Source organism: Panulirus ornatus, chromosome 65 (assembly GCF_036320965.1).
Source record: "Panulirus ornatus isolate Po-2019 chromosome 65, ASM3632096v1, whole genome shotgun sequence".
Classification (NCBI taxonomy): Eukaryota; Metazoa; Arthropoda; class Malacostraca; order Decapoda; family Palinuridae; genus Panulirus; species Panulirus ornatus.
Window position 1 is genome coordinate 11,599,099 of NC_092288.1, and position 22,552 is coordinate 11,621,650.

Below are 22,552 nucleotides of genomic sequence, written 5' to 3' on the forward strand. Positions count from 1 at the left end.
TAGAACCCTGGAAATGTGCTGCTCGTAGAGTCATTCTTTTTCTTTTTCACATAGAGAATGAAGTAATGTTTTCATGAGTTCATATTCTTGATAAACTTCTTATATCAACATAGGAATAAATCAAGTGATTAAGTTGGGTAGGTATTTCTTTTATTATGGGTTACTAACTGCCTTATTTATCAGCTGGTTACGAAGTATCTGTAGGATAGTGAGGAGTCACAGGAGATGAATGAGACAAATCTGTTTAAGCCTCATAAGCTTTATTCTCAAAATATACAAACAGACAAAAGATAATCGCTTATTGTCACAAAATGGTAACAAAACAGATTTATTTTTTTTTTCACAACCATGAACCATTTCTAAAATGTGAAACATGTATGTCCCCAGCGTGTGGTCGAACATCTGGGTCTACTGACAGGTGCAGCTTGGCGTGCTTTATGGGATATTGTTGTTGTTCACAGTCAAAATCGGAACGAACATATTTTGCGATCTGAAACAGCAGAAGTCTTGCACCAAACGTGATCTGGGCAGTAAGAAGCCGTTGATGGCTTGGGGGGGAAATACTGAGAGCGAACCCAAGTCCCGGAAATCTCTTGTCAGAAGAATGACGTGCGTCGCGCAGGAGCAGGAAGGGTTCTTTTTTTGAAGTTGGTGATGCGTCTGTACCCGAGGCCTGGCCGAGCGTCGCGCGCCCAAGGCCTGGTCGAGTGTCTTGCACCCGAGGCCTGGTCGAGCGCCGTACACCCGAGTCCTGGCCGAGCAACGTTGATCTGAAATACCCAAAACTCTCCATCCCAGACAGCCGCCCACCCCTGGCGCTAGCGCCTCCTCCGATATGGGTCATTCCCCCCGCCCCTGTCTGGCTTCCCTCCCTCCACCATCGCCCTGGTATCCACTCAACCCACAACACCCCTCCCCTCACCCCAACTTGGTACCCAACCCCTTTATGCCCGCAGCTTGGTACTTACTCTCCCTGAGGCGTGGACTTGCTAAACCTCGATCTAACCATGGAAGCTTTGTGGGACCACTCAGCTCTCTCACCACTGGGTCAGTGCTAGAGCCTGTTCAGCTGTTAAAGAGGCAACTGCACGAGAGAGAGAGAGAGAGAGAGAGAGAGAGAGAGAGAGAGAGAGAGAGAGAGAGAGAGAGAGAGAGAGAGAGAGAGAGAGAGAGAGAGAGAGAGAGTTTATCTTACCCCGTCCAAGCACGTTAACAACATCACCTTATACGACGTATGTTGGGTAATAAAACACAGAGAATTCCGAAGTCGTCAGAGGCAGAATGTGATTAGAAAACTCTGTGCAAAAGCGCCATTCTGGCGAGTTATCGCTCAGTTAGCATAGCTGAAGGTTCAGCATGGTACATGAGATCGCTCATCTGGGGCGGGGAAAGATGTTTGCCGAGGGAATTATTTTAATCGTCCTCATGGATTTACCGCCCATCTTTACTCCCCAGCTTGAGCTGAGTAAACGCTCAACTGGATCTTTTTCTGCCGGATTATTTCTTTCCACCTGCATGGTGCGTTGCGACCCAAGACTGGCGAGTGAATGATGATGATACACCAACTGGGAAAAGTTAGTTTAAGATAAAGATTTTGGAGGGAATACTCTCGGGTCCTTGTAAAGCTTGGATCCCTTCAGTGCTGGGGGATCCTTGCAGTGCTTCGATCTCTGCAGTGCTGGGGGGTCCTTGCAGTGCTTCGATCTCTGCAGTGCTGGGGGTCCTTGCAGTGCTTCGATCTCTGCAGTGCTGGGGGTCCTTGCAGTGCTTCGATCTCTGCAGTGCTGGGGGTCCTTGCAGTGCTTCGATCTCTGCAGTGCTGGGGATCCTTGCAGTGCTTCGATCTCTGCAGAGCTGGGGATCCTTGCAGTGCTTCAATCTCTGTAGTGCTGGGGGTCCTTGCAGTGCTTCAATCTCTGCAGTGCTGGGGGTCCTTGCAGTGTTGGGATCCCTTTAGTGCTGGGGGGCCCTTGCAATGAATGCTGAGATCTTTGCAGAGCTTGAATCCTTGCAGTGCCGGGATCCTTGCATTGTCGGGGTTCTTGCAGTGTTCGAACCCTTTCAGTGCCGGGTGGTGTCCCGAGAAACAGAGTTGCCGACAATACAGGAAGAGAACAAAGTTGTTGATTGTTCTTGTGGGCACTTACGATGACGCGACCAGTTCCTCCCTCGTCAGGAGGAGGAGACGAACGGAGGAGAGGGATGATGAGGTCCGTAGAAAAACACTAGATGATCAGAGTGTCAGTAATGAGGAGGCAAGTGAGGGACGCCAGATGGGAACTTAGGATTGGGATGGAGTGTCATGACTGATGGGATGTCCAGGGATGATTGACTGGATTAGGGTCGATGAGTGATCAGATGTTGACTTGTGAGTGGTTGGATGGTGAGTAATGAGTAATGAAATGAGTGGTCCGATACTGGATAATGAGTGGTCAGATACTGACTAATAATTGGAGACATGTTGAGTGAGGATTGATTGGATGGTGGGTAATGAGTGGTCAGATGTTGGATGATGAGTAGTCGGATGGTGAGTAATGAGTAGTCGGATGGTGAGTAATGAGTGGTCGGAGGATGGGCAATGAGTGGTCGGATGATGGGTAATGAGTGGTCGGATGATGGGTAATGAGTGGTCGGATGTTGGATAATGAGTAGTAGGTTGGTGAATAATGAGTAGTCGGATGGTGAGTAATGAGTGGTCGGAAGCTGGGTAATGAGTGGTAGGGTGATGGGTAATGAGTGGTGGATTGATGGGTAATGAGTGGTCGGATGATGAGTAATGAGTGGTCGGATGATGAGTGATGAGTGCTCGGATGATGGGTGATGAGTGGCCGGATGGTGAGTAAAGAGTGATCAGATGGTGGATAATGAGTGATCAGTGGTGGATAATGAGTGTTGGGATGTTGCGTAATGAGTGATCAGGTGATATGTAATAAGTGATCAGTGGTGAGTAATGAGTGGTCGGATGTTGGGTAATGAGTGATCAGATGGTAAGTAATGAGTGGCCGGATAATGAGTAGTGAGTGATCAGATAATGGATAATGAGCTGTCGGATGTTGGGCAATGAGCGGTCGTGTGTGGTGGATGATTAGTCGGATGAGGGTAATAAGTGGTTGGATGTTGGGTAATGAGTGATTGGGAGTTGACTAATGACCGTGGGTACTATATAAATAATGAGTGATCGGATGTTGAGTAATGAGGGTGAATAACGAGTGATTAGATGGTGGGTGATGAGTGTTGGGATGTTGCGTAATGAGTAATCGAAAGGTGGATGGTTAATCGGACGGTGGGTAATGGGTGGTCGGATGCCGGCTCATGAGTCATGGCTGTTGGGTGGTCAGATGGTGGAGAACGAGTGATCAGGTGATTGGTAATTGGTCAGATGGTGGGTCATGAGCGATTAGATGTTGGGTAATGGGTAATGGGATGGTGGGTAAATGACTGTTGCCCCGGGAACCTGTTCGTATGTGACGGGTACTGGTGACTGTAGCAATGATGACTTCGCCATGTAGTGGTACTGGGAAATGGTTAGTGTGGTGGCCACCTGGTGACCTGAGATGGTACTGGTGACTGTGGCGGTCCTGGGGAGACTGCGGTACTAGTCAGCCATGACCTTTTTCGTGGAAGCTGTGACTGACTGCAGTGGTGGGGAATGAAGTGTACAGCGGATTACGTACGTCAGGAGCTAATATGACAGTCAAGGAGAGAGAGAGAGAGAGAGAGAGAGAGAGAGAGAGAGAGAGAGAGAGAGAGAGAGAGAGAGAGAGAGAGAGAGAGAGAGAGAGAGAGAGAGAGCTGAGGGTGGAGCCAGGCGTGGATCAATAGGCATGAGGGTGTTCTGGTGCAGAGCAGCATGTTGGCAGGCCGGTGGTGGCTGGGCCACGACTGCCCCCTTCTCCTCCTCCCAACACACATTCACCGTTACCCACCCGACTCACAGATTCTTCCAAGCACCTCCATGGCCTATAGAACCTCTAAATTTTTCCCCCTCCTCACACATTTAACGGTGGTCTCCTTTAACGACAGTCTCTGTCCGCCCACAACGACATCAGAACTGAGGGACCCGCGTCGTGTCGTGGCTATATCCGCAGGAAGCAGCGCTTCCAACGTCCGAGCCTGCAAGTAGTTTGTCTTGGATCTTATCACAGGAAATGGTCTATAATATGTTGGATAAACACAAGGAGGTTATCAGCTTCTGTTAACAACAGGGAGGAGATCATGCCCATGGTGCTCCACCACCTCATGCTCGCTTGGTAATAGTGCGCCTCGTTAGTGAACCCGTGTCGACTTGATCTGCACTAATGTAAGATGGTGATAACACTTCCTTATCCAGCCCTCCCTCACCCCGGCTCCTGTTGCTGGTCCTGCCCTCCCTCACCCCGACCCCTGCTGCTGGTCCTGCCTTCCCTCATCCCGACCCCTGCTGCTGGTCCTGCCTTCCCTCACCCCTGCCCCTGCTGCTAATCCTGCATTCCCTTAAAATGACCCCTGCCCTAGTCCTACCCTCCTTCATCCGGTCCCTGCCACTGGTCCTGCCCTCCCTCTCCCCAACCCCTGCCACCAATCCAGTCCTCCCTCACCAAAGCCTCTGCCAGTAGTCTTGCCCTCCCTCATCCCTGCCTCTGTCACTAACCTTACCCTTACACATCCTGGTCCCCGCCGCTGGCCTTTACCCTTCCTCATCCTGGCCCCTACCGCTAGCTCTACCCTCCCTCATCTCAGCTCCTGCTATTAGTCTAGTCTTCTCCAAATTCACCATAACTGACGTTCTCAAGACCACAGTGTGCTACTCTCCCGCTACCTTAAAAGGTACCGCTACCTCTTGTGTCATTCTAGGATCCCTGAGGTACCTTTTGACATGCCATCCTTGAACCCCATGGTACCTCTTGTGCCATCCTGATGCTCCTAACACTAACAGATTTTATTCCTGTCTGCCTCTAACATGATCCGCCCATCTGACTATTCTCAGACCATCCTTACCTACGTACATGTCAGGACTTCAGATGTCATACAGTCGCATTACCCACGTCCTATGCCATGGTATTTCTCTCTCTCCGTTTCCCCTCCGCTGTCTGCAGATGCGCCAACATTATGGTTCGTGCCAGGGTTCGCTCCAGGGATGTGGCATCATTGACCGCGAGTTAAATCATGGATAGTGTCAAGAGGACCCCCAGGCCGATGACGCGTCTTGGCCGAATGGGTCCGCCGCAGCCCTGCAAAGCCTTCCTGCTCCTGCTGACAACAGAGTGCAAATTTAAATGTTGTGGATCAGTACTGCAATACACTAGTGTTGTGGAGCAGCACTGGAATACACTGGTGTTGTGGATCAGTACTGGAATACACTAGTGTTGTGGATCAGCACTGGAATACACTAGTGTTGTGGACCAGCACTGGAATACACTAGTATTGTGGATCAGCACTGGAATACACTAGTGTTGTGGACCAACACTGTAATACACTAGTATTGTGGATCAGCACTGGAATACACTAGTGCTGTGGACCAGCACTGGAATACACTAGTATTGTGGATCATCACTGGAGTACACTAGTGCTGTGGATCAGCTCTGGAATACACTAGTGTTGTGAATCAGTACAAGAATACACTAGTGTTCTGAGATCAGAACAGGAATACACTCGTGTTCTGAGATCAGTACTGGAATACATTAAGTGAGGATGATACAATTTCAGTCCGGGAGGCCGAGCAACATTTGGACATGTGTTATTATTGCATTACGCTGTATCATACTAAACGGGAAAAGTTATCCTAAAACAGGGTTGTGTGAGAGTGAGAATAAGACGTCTTGCATCACAGATAAACATTTGCTCTTGTCTCTCCTGATGCAGGTCATAATGCTTATTCATCATGAACAGTGTATTCTGTGAAGGTGAAACCAAACAAATAATGTCCACACATATCACAGGCACAAATGAACTAGTTTGTTGACCTGTTATAAACAGCGGTCAGTAAGTGGTGAAAACAAGCACACATACCTCAGACAAACATTTATTTGTTTGCATATATATATATATATATATATATATATATATATATATATATATATATATATATATATATATACTAGTGAAAAGATAAATATATAAAAAAGTAAATGCCTAATATATATATATATATATATATATATATATATATATATATATATATATATATATATATATATATATGAATGCATAGATAAATATATAAAAATGAAATACGTATATATATATATATATATATATATATATATATATATATATATATATATATATATATATATATATATATATATGAGAGCACAGAGGGATGGTGGGTGGAAGAAGTGAAGGAGGTAAGTAAGGACCCAGCACCAGGCTGTGGTGTGGTCCAAGGAGCACGGGTCAGGTCTATCTCTAGGACGCGGAAAAGAAAACGCGAGTGAGGCCAAGCTTTGTACACCCCGACTACCAGCGAGGGGCTACACCTAACTAGACTAGTACAGGCTACGGGATCACGAACCCGCAGCCGGCGGGGACTAGCAGCGAGAGGAGTCTAACGAACGCTTGGACTAGGCTAGCGCGGGCTGCGGGTTGGCGCGCGCCCGCAGCCCGCGGGACGAGTGCAAGACACGTGATTCTTTGTTTACAAACCGCCTTTTTTTTTTTTTTTTTGTTATTCAAATGCTCCAGTCTCCTCTTGTAGGTCATTTTTTTTTTCTTCTTCTTCTTCTTGTTTTAGGAGGAAGGGTGACAGGGAATTTCAGTCGATTGTAAAAATGACGGAGGAGTCATTTTTGTACGTCCTAATGAGACAAAGGAGGAGCCGACGAAATGGTTGCAAAGCACCAGCACTCTTTACACACCTCCAGCTTCTCGGAGCTACGGGGAAGAAAAGAAAACGAGTCTTTCTTGGACACAAATCAATCAATGAGAATGTTCTTTAAAAAAAAAAAAAAAAAATGGGGTACACCACCCTCGAAGTGGCTCTTGCGGTGCACTCAAGTGATTCCACAGTGAAAATTTTGATTATTAAACTTCTGGAGTATACTTTAGCTGGAACGATCTGCATACATAGTACACCTAAGGTAAGGACGAAGAGAGAGAAGCAAGTTGAGTTAGCTATGTACAGCTGAGTAGTGAGTACCTTTTGGGAGGAGGGGGGCCCACGGAGAACACTTGAGGCCGCCTCTGCACAGTCACCCGATCGTCATGCTGCTGCTGCTGCTGCTGCTGCTGCTACCACCACCACCACCACCACCTCCTCCTCCTCCAACAATTCCCACGCCCGCACCACTTGACTCACTACTCCAAACCTCCAACGCTGGTACCACACAGCAAGGACAACACACCACACGGCCTCCTTGTGATCTCTTTCGATAAAATTCTACACCCAACACTTAGTACAATCTATTTTACAGTGAACAATTTGATAGTGACCATAATCTAACATTCTACGACCCCCTGAATTCAACATAGAGCATTGTGTACATAATAACCCCATAATATACAAGAATACCTCTGTAGACTCTACAGGTTTCCCTCAACGTGGAAATCCCTGACGTCCATCCTTCTACCACACACACAAAAGTCGGATTTCAGCAGGATTCCACGAGCTCTACAAATAAGCTCTTGTCATTATCTCAATTTGGGAACAAACCCCCTCCCCCCCTATATCATAATGCCTTCTTCATCCCCCCTGCCCAACCCTGTAAATCTTACTGCTTCGAACTATATATATATATATTTTACTCCTGTCCCGAGCCTGATTCCTTTGGTTTCTACATAATGGACGTCGAATGAGTGTGCCTTTCTACATCTACAGCCGGTCACTTTCTTAATGAGTTATTATCCATTCAAAGAATAACCCCACCTCCCCTTTAAAATCATGATCTAAATGCTTAGAAAGAGTATATGATGAACGAAATACATTATCTCCAAAGTAATCCTCAGGTATTGGATTATTTCCTCTTAGGCAAAATTGACAAAAGTCTAGTGAATGGTTCCACAAAAAGACCTCCCAAATCAGAGTGTCTGTTTCATCTCCATGTTTGCAGAATTTCATACTTCCTGTACTTTAGATGAGGAAAGGTTACCTCCTAGCTGGAAGATTTTGTAATTACCTATATATGATACCAGGAGGACTCCACCGGAGGGTGTCGGCATGATTTTATTCTTCTCTGAACTAACTACTGTACTGACTTTTTAAGTTACTTCGATCTATATATGTGAAAGGTAGGAGACCTTGAGTAGTACATCCAGACTTAATATCACATTAATCAAGCGACCCTCTCGGGTAGTCAATCAACAGTATCACAAAGGTGGTCTCCAGTAGGTGTCGCCAAGAAGAAGGATAATTTTTTTTAAACCTCGTGACAGCTGAAATACGTCACTGCAGTGTCTGCTAATCACTAAATTTTAATCATGTTCCACTTGCATGTCCAGTTCTGGAACGAAGCGATTGCTTGTGCTTGGCGTTGTGTGTGGGTTCCAGGACCTCTGCTGCGGCTCACTTCTTGCCAGGGACGTCACTGCTGCTCTCCTCTGGGTAGTCGGTGTAGAAGAACTCTTGAGATATGACTTCGCGGTTCTGCTTCTTTGCGATTCTCCAATCTTGTGGGCCGAGCAGCTCGTCTACCCGCTCCTGGAAGGTGCGGAACCAGTGGCTGTAGTCACGGTGCAGCCGGGAGAGGGAGTAGGAGATGTCAACCACACGGTCCGTCTTCCTGAGTCGCCATTCTAGTTCGTAGGTGAAGTGGCCCTCCGACAGCTTCTCGAGCTCGTGGGAGAGAGCGCGGCGAGTTGGATGGTCGGCGCCCTCGATGGCTGGATGGTGGGAGCGGAGCACCACATGCGAGTCATTCCACAGAGGTGCCCACGCTCGCACGGCAGCCAACATTCCCCTCATCTCATGGTCAGAAGCATCCTGGTGGCTCTGGTACTCGATGGGGATATTCTCGTAGAAGTACGACCAGTGTGTGATGGTGGTGTCCGTCTTCCACACGCAGAAGCCACCCACATGGTTGCCAGAGGCTGTGGAGGCGACATACACCAGCTTGTGAGCGAGGGGCCGACGGCTGCTGGTGGAGGCGGTGGTGGTGGTTGGCGTGGTGGTAGTGTTAGGAACCAGGGTGCTAGGAACGGACGACACGTTCACCAGCTTTGTCGAGGGGACTTTGCCAGTGGTGTGGGTTGGGCTCTGGGTAGTGGAGGCCGCTTGGGTGGATACGTGCGCGGCAGCCGTAGAGGGAACAGGTGCAGCAGAGGTCACGTTGCCGTCCTTCCGAGGGGCAGGTGTGGTGGTAACCGCCGCTGTCGTGTTGTCTACGACTACAGGTGGAGTGGAGGGACTGGCCACGACTGTGACGGCCGCCACCTGAGCTATCGAGGCGGGAGCCTCTGAGGTGCCTACGGTGTCTTCTGTCGTGGAATTTTCCTCTACTTCCTTCTTGTCTTCTCCTACGGTCGTCTTTTCACTGCTGTCTTCCTCGCTTTCGCCGCTGTCTTCATCGTCAGTGTCATTGTCCCTCTTGCGTGTGGCGTTCGTGTCTTCCATGACAGCCAGTGTCACGGCGGACTCATGGAGCGTGACTATCCCTCCAGCGGTACTGCTGGTAGTGCTGGCGTTGGTCTCAGCTGCAGGGGCAGCGGGGGCAGCAGGGGCAGCAGCAGGAGCAGCAGGGGCAGCCTTACCAGTGGTGTTGGTAGAGTCAGCAGTGTAGTTCTCACGTGTGAGGGCGGCGCTCTGCAGGATGCTGACCACGTCCACGTGTCCTTGCTTGCCATGTTCCAGTACGTGGTGTTGATGGTGGTGGAGGCTGTGGTTCCTGACGGGCACGGGCTGGAAGACCACCAGGGTGCGGTCGCTCACCTGGGCCAGCCGCAGGGACAAGTACGGCACCACCGCCAGGGCAACGAGCAGCAGAGTCCCTAAGAGGACTCTTACTACCCACACGCCCACGCCCGCGCGCCCCCGCTCCTCTCCCACCACCGTGTATAACACGTACTTCTTCTCTTTACCATCCACCACCTTCTCCTCCATCTGGAAAGAAAGAAGAACATGGTTAGTGGCTACAAAGTCTGGTGAACTCTGGCTCAGCAAAGGACATGGGGAGTGGTTAGCAATGTGGTGGGATTTGGATCAGCAGCTGTTAGGGTCTGTGGTTGGTAGGTCCGGCGAGGTCTGGGTCTTCAGTTGACATGGTCAATGGCTGGGAGGTCTGGGTCATCAACTGACATGGCCCATGGTTGGGAGGTCAGGTGAGGTCTGGGTCATCAGATGACATGGCCCATGGTTGGGAGATCAGGTTGAGGTCTGGGGTCATCAACAGACATGGTCAGTGGTTGGAAGTTCTCAGTCAACAGGTCAAGATAGCGGCAGCTCTCACTCGACTACCATTTCAGTGGACCGGGTTCGAGTCCCACGGCCCCACTGGAGACTATTTCCCTCATCAGAGAACTTCATTCGGCGCTTTAATTCCCTCCACATGAGACATTTGGGGACTTATGAGACAAAAGTCTTCAATCAAGATCGGTCACAGGTTCTAAATTCATTGTATTTTGTATCTTAGTACACCTGACTCCTGGGTCATTCTTCAGTCGAATGATTGTTACGTTAATTCCCACGGGGTTGGAAGATATTTCACAATTAAGAAATAATGCATCTGACCTTTCACGTTAAAGGATTACCTCGATCCTTTTCTCCAAACTACTGCCATCTATTATACTATCACAGAAGCAAACGCTGGTTCATTAGAACTAAACAATTAACAATTATTTAAGATTATACTTTATAATACAAGAAAACAACAATGCAATAGATTAGGGAAGTTAATTCCAACAGCACAGGGCCCCTCACAATGCACGAGGCCACCGCAAAGCAAGGGAACCTCACAAAACACAGGGGCCCTAGCAAAAAAATGTTAAAAGACAAGTTTGCAGTATCTGGACCAGGACCCGTCCACTGAGCTGGACCAAGACCCGCCCACTGTGCTGGACCAAGACCCGCCCACTGAGCTGGACCAAGACCAAGACCCGCCCACTGTGCTGGACCAGGACCCGTCCGCTGCGTTGGCCAGGACTCGTCCACTGTGTTGGGTGACCGGCATAGACCCGCCTAATATGCTGAGCGATGGCCCCGCCCATCGTGACGCACAACGCTGAGTGTATAGGGTAAAGTTTGAGCTCTTGAGTGTGAGTTAAGGACGACTTTCAGTCTCGTAGTGCGAGTTTAACGACGAATGTCAGTCCCTTAGTGTGAGTTGAGGATGAATTTCAGTCCAGTAGTGCGAGTTTTCAGGAGGAATGTCATTCCTGTAGCGTGAGTCAAGGATTAATTTCAGCACCCTAGTGTGAGTTCAGTATAAAATCTATTGATTATCCCCAAAAGGAAGGATGAACAGCTAGATTGACAATGAGCCAGCTGGCCCGACAGGAATTTGAACCCAGATTCGCCGATTCATGGTGAACGGTGCTAACCACTGCTTTATGCTACATCAGTACAGGAATAGAAGACTGAAACAGAAAACATCACGTCCCAGTACCAGGTATAATGGAGGTGTCTTGGAGCTGGCTGCACAAATGGTGTCATGGACAGATACGATGGGTTCTGGACACCTCCTCCCTCAACACTAGGGTCCTGGACACCTGCTCCTTCAGGACTAGAGTTCCGAACACCTGCTCCCTCAGTACATATGGTTCTGGACACCTGCTCCCTCAGAACTAGGGTTCTGAACACCTGCTCCCTCAGTACATAGGGTTCTGGACACCTGCTCCCTCAGTACTAGAGTCCTGGACACCTGCACCCTCAGTGCATACGGTTCTGGACACCTGCTCTCTCATTAATAAGAACACCTGCTCCCTCAGCATAAGCGACCCCAAACACCTGCTTCCTCAGTACACAAGACCCCGAACACTTGCCTACTCAGTACACAAGACCCCGAACACTTGCCCCCTCAGTACACAAGACCCCGAACACTTGCCTACTCAGTACACAAGACCCCGAACACTTGCCCCCTCAGTAAACAAGACCCCGAACACTTGCCCCCTCAGTAAACAAGACCCCGAACACTTGCCCCCTCAGTACATATTTTCACCGGGATGTCAAACAACAATAGACAGATGTATGAGTTTTGTTTCAGGTTCAAAGCATTTTGGACGCATCGGCCCAATAGGTTTGGATTGCTTTGATATTCAAAGTGATGCTAGCAACAATCACCTCGCACCAGCTGTGTTGAATTAGCATGAACCTCGCACCAGCTGTGTTAAATCAGCGTGAACCTCGCACCAGCGGTGTTAAATCAGCATGAACCTCGCACCAGCGGTGTTAAATCAGCTTGAACCTCGCACCAGCTGTGCTAAATCAGCGTGAACCTCGCACCAGCTGTGTTAAATCAGCGTGAACCTCGCGCCACTGGCGTTAAATCAGCGTTAACCGCACATCAGCTGCATTAGATTAGCGTCAACCTCACACCATCTGTGTTAAATTAGCGTGAACCTTGCGCCGGCTGTGTTCCATTATTGCTAAAACTTCTCAGCAGCTGGGTTGGCTCAAGCTGAAACTGTGGCCGAGTCAACTACAGCTTTCCACTATGTGTCAGCTTATCTGTGAGGCTACCACCAACTTAGCTGCTAGACCAACCAGCGGCCCGAACGTAAAACCCTAGAGTTGAGTACGTCCAATTGTCGTCTCATCTTCTTTCTAAACATTCTGGTTTACGGCGACAGTTCGAGATGTGCTGATGATCGCTCTGGTGACTTCCGTACCACGTCAGAGACAAGAACGTCATAATACACACTAGGCTGCCACAGAGGCTCTAGAGCCTGGGACACACACCCCCCGAACTCTCCTACCAACACCTGCGTCGTCCAGAGGATACCCTGGAGACGCCGCCGCTGCGCCAGCTGACAACTTTTCATAAATAATTCCTCGGTAGCCTGCTGGCTGGCTGGCTGGCTGGCTGGTGGACCGGGCTGGGCTGGGCTGGGCTGGGCTGGGCGTTGACATGTTGGCGATCGTTACGACCTGCACGGTGTTCGGTGTTATGTTACCACCTGAGAGGGACACGTTACTGGTTGAGAGGAGAGACACGGTGTTACGTTACAGGCTGAGAGGAAGGACATGGTGTTACGTTACTGGCTGAGAGGAGAGACAAGGTGTTACGTTACCGGCTGAGAGGAAAGACACGGTGTTACGTTACCGGTTGAGATGAAAGACACGGTGTTACGTTACTAGCTGAAAGGACGACGACGTTGTGTTCGCAGCTGAAGAAAGACACGGGTCTTGCGTTACCGGCTGAGGGGGACATGTTATAATGGTTCTGCCTCATTTTTTCTCTCTTTCACTCAATCATCAGTTCCCTGGCACTTGGGTCATACTTCCACTGAGGCACTGACACCAGTATGACCCACTTGGATCATAATCCCACTGAGGCACAGGCAACATCATCACCCACTTGGATCACATTCCCACTGAATCAGAGACAAAAATCTCGCCCACTTGGTCACATTCCCACTACAGTACAGCCAACATTCTTTCCCACTTGGGCTATATTCCCAGTGAGGCACAGACGACAGCTTTGCCTCCGTCACAGAAACTACCACCAATCTCGACACATGAATACCGCGCCACAGACAACAGCAACAATACCACGCGCCACAGACAACAACATCAACAACACCACACGCCACAGACAACAGCAACAATACCACGCGCCAAAGACAACAACATCAACAACACCACGCGCCACAGACAACAACATCAACAATACCACACGCCACAGACAACAACATCAACAACACCACACGCCACAGACAACATCAACAATACCACGCGCCACAGACAACAACATCAACAACACCACACGCCACAGACAACATCAACAATACCACACGCCACAGACAACAACATCAACAACACCACACGCCACAGACAACATCAACAATACCACGCGCCAAAGACAACAACATCAACAATACCACGCCACACACAACATCAACAATACCACGCGCCACACACAACATCAACAATACCACGCGCCACACACAACATCAACAATACCACGCGCCAAAGACAACAACATCAACAATACCACGCCACACACAACAACATCAAACAATACCACGCCACACACAGCAACATCAAACAATACCACGCCACACACAACATCAACAATACCACGCGCCACAGACAACAACATCAACAATACCACGCCACACACAGCAACATCAAACAATACCACGCCACACACAACATCAACCATACCACGCCACACACAACATCAACAATACCACGCGCCACAGACAACAACATCAACAATACCACGCCACACTTAGAAACATCAACAATACCACGCCACACACACCAACATCAACCATACCACGCCACACTCAGAAACATCAACAATACCACGCCACACACAACATCAACCATACCACGCCACACACAACATCAACAATACCACGCGCCACACACAGCAACATCAATCGGCGAAACACCATCAGTATGCGTCAGGCCCACGTCACAGACATCAATACACGAAGCTGGCGTCTTATCGCCCTCGCGTCCTGGTCAGGTGGAGCAATGGCAGACAATGCCTGCCTAATGGCACCGGCTAATGGAATTTCGACCAGTTTTCACTGTCGGGCAAGACCTGCCTACACATGGCGACGGCTGATGGAATTTCGACCAGTTCTTACTGCCACGCAAGACTTACATGCGCATGGCAACGGCAGATGGAATTTCGACCAATTCTCATTGCCAAGCAAGACCTGCCTACACATGGCAACGGCTGATGGAATTTCGACCAGTTCTCATTGCCAGGCAAGACCTGTCTACACATGGCAACGGCTGATGGAATTTCGACCAAGCAAATGGCTGCAGAACAAACAGGAAGAAGGAATGAGAAAGACAATCTTGCATAATCCTCCTCTCTACATCTTTTTAAAGCAAATCGATCTTTTCCGCATCACTGAAACTTTAGCAATCGAGGAATTAAACACGTTCTGGCTCCCGTCCCGTTTGGGAAACAAAACATTTTGATAACCAGATTCCATACACTTGGACCAGGAGTCTCCCGAGCACTTGCAGTCAAGGCACTGTCACCTTCACAGATCCTACTACTCAAAGGTCCTGGCAGTTAGAGGTTCCCCCACTTAAAGGTTCCTCCTGTCAGAGGTCCTTCCATTCAGAGGTCCTCCCAGTCAGAGGTTCCCCTAGCCAAGAGGTCCTCCCAGTCTGAGGTCCTTCCATACAGAGATCCTTCCATTCAGTGGTCCTTCCAGCCAAGAGTCCTCCCAGTGACACGTCCTATCTGGAGGGGGATCTATCAGCTAGGTAATGCCTGCCCCGTTGTGTCTTGGTACATCACGCAGATCTGTGTCAAAGACATCAGAAAACAAGGTCATATGCAGTACACACTGATTTCAAGTGTGTGGTAGAGTAAGGCGCGTTTAGGGACGACGCGTTCTATGTCCCCTCCAACTTGACACTCCCTATGGAACATTACGATGCAACTGTAAACACAGACTATGACACGGAAAATCATCACAAAGTTTAAGTTCCCTCTTCACGAAAGCCGAGGAACACATGATGTTACCAAACATACCTCATCCTGCGTGGGCGAAGGTGCTGTAGGTCTAATATTCAACATCTTGAAACACGAGTGACACACAGACACATCTCAGTACTCAGGAGGGAGTGGAGTAACTTCCTACTGTGGTGTCTCCCTCACTAGGTGTGGTACATGATCAGGTGGGCGCGGGGGCGTCCTGGGGACTGGTGCCACTCGCTCTCCACCACCTCCAGGGATCAATTGTTCCAGGTTCCGGGGTGACGTTGGTGGCTCCTCGCGCACGGCGGCCAACAACCTTCTGGCGCCAGACTGACCACACTCCCACCACACCCACCTCCCTCCCGACTGTCCTCACCACACCCACCTCCCTCCCGACTGTCCTCACCACACCCACCTCCCTCCCGACTGTCCTCACCACACCCACCTCCCTCCCGACTGTCCTCACCACACCCACCTCCCTCCCGACTGTCCTCACCACACCCACCTCCCTCCCGACTGTCCTCACCACGCCCACCTGTCTTCCTTATGTCCTCACCACACCCACCTGTCTTCCTTATGTCCTCACCACATCCACCTGTCTCACTCATGTCCCACCACGCCCAACTCTCTTCCCACCGTCCCAACACACTCAAGTCTCCCTTCTGTCCTTACCATGACACCTATCTGTCTCCCCTCATCGTTCCAGTACAGCCACCTGTCTCCCCACCGTCCTAGCACAGCCACCTGTCTCCCCACCGTCCCAACACACCCACGTGTCTGCCCTAGCCACGCCCACCTATCTGCCCGATAATGGCACATACAGAATCAGATATCTTTATTCAATCCTTTCTCAATATCGTCCGGTATCACGTGACCCGCATGTGACCTGGGCACGACAAAGACTGACCTGCAGTGAAAAGAACAGAGAGCTGGACACAGCAGGGACCTGGTAAAACAGCGACGCGATCTGTTACAGCAGGTAACGTGATATAACAGTGACGTGACCTGACACTGAATAACTCGACACAACAGTGACACAACCTCACAACCTCTCAGGGCAGTGACATGTGTCACAACCTCACAGGCAGTGACATGTGTCACAACCTCTCAGGGCAGTGACATGTGTCACAACCTCTCAGGGCGGTGACATGTCACAGGAAGGGCTACCTGGACACGAGCCTCCATGCCATGACACAAGGCTGTTATTCGGGGGAAGATTTACGGTTTAACGGGGAGACTATCAGGCACTCCCCACCCTTGCTCCCCAGGCCTCCCCAGCTGGGTGATCAATAGCGGGGGGGGGTGCAGTCCCTCCCTCAAGCAGGGGAGGAAGGGGAGGGGGTGTTGGTCCCTGTAACTCCCCCAGGCAGGGGGTTAAGGAGTCGGTGCTGCTCCCCTGCGTTGTATGATAGGGATGGTTACTGGGGCCTGATGAGGGCTACTGGGGATGGGGGATCTTGAGAAGGCTACTGGGGCCTGAACAAGAGATACAGGGATCCGAGGAGGGCTACTGGGTTCTAGGGGAGGTTACTGGGAACTGAAAGAAGGATTTTTGAACACGGAGCGGGCTATTGAAGCACACAGGAAAAAGTTACCGGGGGGAATGGGGAGTGTTACAGGGCAGAGAAACTGGGGTCTTGGGAGGACCACTAGGCCTCGAGGAAGGTTACTGGGACCTGGGGAGTGTCGTTGGAGACTGGGGAAGGCCAATGGGACCTAGAAGGAGGGCTACCAGGGGTAGGAGTCGTTTACAGTAATGAGAAGATGACCTCCACACACATTCTTTTAACCACCGGGTCGCCCTCCGGACGACGTCAGGGAGGCGAACCCCCTCGGGGTATCGACCCACCTGGCCAGGGGTGATGACACACACACACACACACACACACACACACACACACACACACACACACACACTCCATCATTACGTCACAGATTTTTTTCCCATCAGTTCGCAAATCAGCTTTTCAAATCAAGTGTGATCCATATGTACAACAATTAACACCATTTCCAACTTATTTCCTGATCAGGATATGTAATATTCTTGTTATGCTACGTTAGGAGAGACAACTCAGGCTGCTGAACGCCCTGGAAAAGGCCACCTCATCAACGCTATAATATAAAGCACACAAAACAGCCAGTGTACATAAGATTCAGAGGTAAAACCAAAGGAGACGGAAAATACGAAGTGTCAAACGCTGTCGTATTATCACATCGTCAGGAGAATATATAAAATACTAGCGCCACTAGGCGTGGCCGGAGAATGAATTAAGAAACAGGTGAAAGGATTATGGCACAGGTCACCTTTAATAACCTCACCTACCTCAAGTTACTAACTCAGGTTAACCTGTGTTCTGGGGGGAAAACATATTCACAATTCCTTCCATTTATAAAGTTATCTGATTTGTATAAACTTAACATTTTGTAGATTCATACTGATATCTCTACTATGTATGATAAGAGACGATTCCACAATAAGTCTATCAATTACCTTAACACTGCTCCAAGTCAATTTGATGATCTAAGTCACTGAGGTGGACAAAGAGTGCATTGGAAACTTTGCCATACTTGAAATTGATGTCACGTTGTTCAACCTTTTCATTAAAAACCTCACCAGTTTGACCCATGTAAAACTGACCATACTCTGTAGGAGGATATTGTATATAAAGTCCTTCTGAGAAATTAAAAAAAAAAAATAATCTGATAAGACTTTCCTTAATCGTATCATCATTGCTAAAGGCTCCATAAATATTAGAAAATTGAACAAAACAGGAACACTGAGCAAGGTCTTACAACAGGGTAATACCAACAGTTTTTCTTTTTGTTCACAAATGTTCAACCTAAAGAACCATTTGTGGACAAGAACTTGTTAGTATAACGCTAATGTGAGAACTTCCTTAACTTTCCTGTTTAAAAAAAAATCTTAATATCAGTGTAGCCTTCAGCAATAATAATAATGCGGTTAGGGAAAGGCTCATCAGATATTCCAAGACTTCTCTGAAGGGATGTGTGTACAACATCCCTTGTAAGGAGTGTGATCAAGTTTACATTGGGCTGACTGGTAAGGTTTTTAATATCAGGGTTAAACAACATAAGAAATCGTGTTACGTATGGTCTAATGCACCATTTGTCCACCTGAAAGACTTTAGTAATCAAATTGGCTAGAGCAATGATAGAGTTTATCACAAACAGTAACTCGGCAATGGATAGAAATACTGCTGAATCGTCACCTTTCAAACATAGCATTGCTCCTAATATGAATCAAAATGTTGGGATATATCAATCAGATAACTTTATAAGTGAAAGGAAAATGTAAATATGTTTCCCCCCAGAACACAGGTCAACCTGAGTTAGTAACTTGAGGTAGGTGAGGTCATCGAGGGTGGCCTGTGCCCTAATCCCTTCACTTATTTCTTAATTAATTCACCGGCCACGCCCAGTCTCCATGTGGTTTTACCTGAATATATATATATATATATATATATATATATATATATATATATATATATATATATATATATATATAGGGCAGAAAGAATATGTCCCACGTAGTCCCTGCATTTCGTGGAAGGCGACTAAAAAGGATGGAAACAGGAACTGGAAATCCTCTCCTCCAGTTTTACTTTCCAAAAGAAAGAACAAAGTGAGGAGGTTTCTCTCTAAGGCTCAGTCAGTCATCCATTATATATATATATATATATATATATATATATATATATATATATATATATATATATATATATATATATATATATATATATATTTTTTTTTTTTTTTTTTTTCATACTATTCGCCATTTCCCGCATTTGCGAGGTAGCGTTAAGAACAGAGGACTGGGCCTTAGAGGAAAAATCCTCACCTGGCCCCCTTCTCTGTTCCTTCTTTTGGAAAATTAAAAAAAAACGAGAGGGGAGGATTTCCAGCCACCCACTCCCTCCCCTTTTAGTCGCCTTCTACGACACCCAGGGAATACGTGGGAAGTATTCTTTCTCCCCTATCCCCAGGGATAATATATATATATATATATATATATATATATATATATATATATATATATATATATATATATATATATATATACACCCTAGTCTAAGCCGGGTACCAATGTATCGTCCAGCCCCTAAGGGAGGACGAACAGCTGGGCGGACTATGGACAGACTGCCCCGTAATTACTAAAAATTACTTTCCATTCCGTAACATCAGTCTGAACTATGTACATTAGCTGCAAGTGTTTCTCTACAGCCATTCGATCTACCCAGCTAGTGGCAGGTCTGCATCGTGACTGCATTGGTTTTCACCATAACCAGATCGAGAACCCTCAGCCTGGATGGCTTGGCTGTTGGTTAGATAGCTCAAGGACCACCACCACCACAGCAACACTCAGGAGGAACCCCTCACCTCGAAGGAGAGGGGAGGCTAAGCGTCTAAAATCCCCTGAGTAAACCTTCAATGAATGGTGGAGGCGGTGCTGGTCGAACCCGTGGCTTCCTCGGTGTCTCAGATGAAGAGCGAGGAACACTTATGCCAACGGAGGAGCTGCTGCAAGCGTCTGCACAAGGTTGTGGGGTAAGGGGGCCACGCCCTGACGTGTGAAGACCTGGTGTCGTCCAGTTTATTGATGAGAGTTGCTGATGGTCTGGCAGAGGACCCGGTCGGTTGCCATGTGCTGGCGTGTGTGTAAGTTCAGAGTCCCGCCTCACCAGTCTGTTGGAGCATCCGAATCTTGTCGGGAAATTGAGAGGCCTGTGGCTTGGGCGAAGAGCAGGATGGGCGCTGGCGTGTGTGCCGGAAGTAGGTAGCTGGTAAAGGCTTGGTGGCGATAGCGAAGCTGAGAGAGATAGCGGGGATGGGGGCGATGGCATGTTCCCAGGGGATGAATGTGGTCCCGCCTGCCCTTTGGCATACTGTTATCATTTCACCTGACGGTGAAAATGGGAAGAGGAGTGAAAGAACTGTAGGCAACAACTTCTGAACTGTTACACAAATTGGCATGACAAAGTGTTCGTCATGCACCGCTGGTAAGGGGTTTCAAACCATCTGTTTTCGACCTCGCTCCCTGAGCCACGTCACATCAAGCAACATGAGCGATTGACTCGGTCCTCGTACTTCACGTCCCCTGCTAAAGTTAGCCTTGATTCCTGACATTAGCGGCATTTACCTCCTGTTGATACGAAATATTTCTTACTTGGTCTGCAGCGCCGTGGCTCTGTATGATCCTTGTAGAGATGGTAGACTCATATGATATTTGGCTTTAATACTGGCAGTAGTTTGAGGTACATCTGATTACCCAGTTAGCTCTTGGCAAGGACTGGGGATGTACCCTTGCTACAACACTTTTCAGAGTTTGAAAGGACGCTAACTGGGTCGAGTGGCTTCGACAAAGAACAAGGTAGAGTTTCTAGCTTCAGGTATTGCTACACAACAGACTCACTCATTTGCAATAATTGCAACTGCTTTTATTACCACGAAGACTCAGGTTCGTGCCTTCAACGACCGGTACTTCGTCTGGCTGACCCAAGGGGCTACAACGACCGGTACCTCGTCTGGCTGACCCGAGGGACTACAACGACCGGTACCTCGTCAGGCTGACCTGAAGGGCTCGGCTGAAATCAGGGACAAGTAACTCCCTTCCCGGAAGCAGATCTCCCACATAAGGTTGGCGGTGCCGGGACAACCCTTAGCGAGGACGACCAAAGGGACGATCTCAAAGCTTCTGGTTGGGCCAGCTCGATCAATAGTGTACAGAGATGCTGCTGCGGATGGCCAGAATATCAGGCCAGAGGCTCGCTTGGCCGTGTTTATGTCTGGCAATCTTCTTGCTCCGTGCGTCTGCCTGGAAGCTTGGTAACTTGTCCCGTGTGTCTAGGTGAAACCTTGCTTTCTTACATTGTGCCTGGAGTCAGGGCAAGTGCCGCAGCCCAGTGCCGCACCGAAGGCTCTCATGACTGCCTCAACTGACGAAGAAAATGGAAGGAAATCTTAAGGGAGAATCTTGATACCAAAACCTGTTGCATCTTAACACCAGGGAATCAGAAGGTACACAGCATGAAGCCATATGCACCTTCTGGAGTCTGGGTCTGGGCGACCACCCCCTCTAACTCCACGGGGCAACGAAGAATAAAGCTGAAAAATGAGGCGGTTACATCGGGAAGGTGGTATGAAACCGTAGGAAAAGCGGGGTTTTGCCTTCATTACTTAATGCCTTACACACACTCCCTCGGCTGGTCGTTTGACCCATGTCGATATCATAAAGAGGATTCTTTAATTCATATGTTGAGGTAGATATTTAATTCCATTTCCATAAAATGATGTATTACATCTGTCTGATAACAGCACTTGTGTTTATATTTCGATTTCAGTGACTGGCAGCTGCATTCTGCTGACTGAACAAAGACAGAAGGACTCCCCTTCCCCAGAACGAGAAGATACCTTCCATCTATCACATCTCTCATGGGGAGATACGAGACGGGAAGATACGGGGCGGGACGGGGGAACACGGGACGGGGGAACACGGGACGGGGCAATACGGGACGGGGAGGTATCTCCAGCGACCACAGGAGTGTGTATATTGGAACAGCAGGGGAAAGGGTTTTGACTCATGGTATTCGTAGCTGTGAAATATATACATATATACAAATGTTTGTAAAACTATCTAATCGGATTAAGTCAAGTGGTGGTGATGATCTCTCTCTCTCTCTCTCTCTCTCTCTCTCTCTCTCTCTCTCTCTCTCTCTCTCTCTCTCTCATGGCGCTGATAGATATCGACAGACAACACATCCCATCGCTACAACATGCAACAAATTGCTGTAGGAAACGTAAGAGTCAAACGACTGGGAATTCGCGAGTGTTAAAAAAAAAATCAGCTCACAGAAGAGAGGAGAGAAGATGCATCTCAAGTGAGCGATCGACCTGTTAGCCTTTCCTTTGATGGAGGCAAAAATCTTAAAAACGGTCGTCGGAACATGTTGAATTTTGACGAGATACTGAATGAAAGGCTATCAATAGATCTGAGTTTTCGTGATAAGAGAGAT

The 22,552-nt window shown here is 48.4% G+C and overlaps 1 protein-coding gene across 4 annotated transcripts in view; it reads right to left on the reverse strand.

Annotated features, from left to right (window-relative positions):
- Window positions 1-243: 243 nt before the first annotated feature.
- The window catches only part of LOC139746521 (uncharacterized), a 90,627-nt gene continuing 68,318 nt past the window's right edge, over window positions 244-22,552 (reverse strand). For 3 of the 4 annotated variants that reach the window (XM_071657844.1, XM_071657842.1, XM_071657843.1), the window contains one exon: window positions 244-10,012. In XM_071657844.1, the coding sequence (XP_071513945.1) occupies window positions 8,480-10,012 (1,533 nt within the window). In that variant the 3' untranslated portion in view covers window positions 244-8,479. Of the gene's footprint in view, window positions 10,013-15,575; window positions 15,782-22,552 lie in introns of those variants that run through there. The other variant, XM_071657841.1, reaches the window with a different exon arrangement.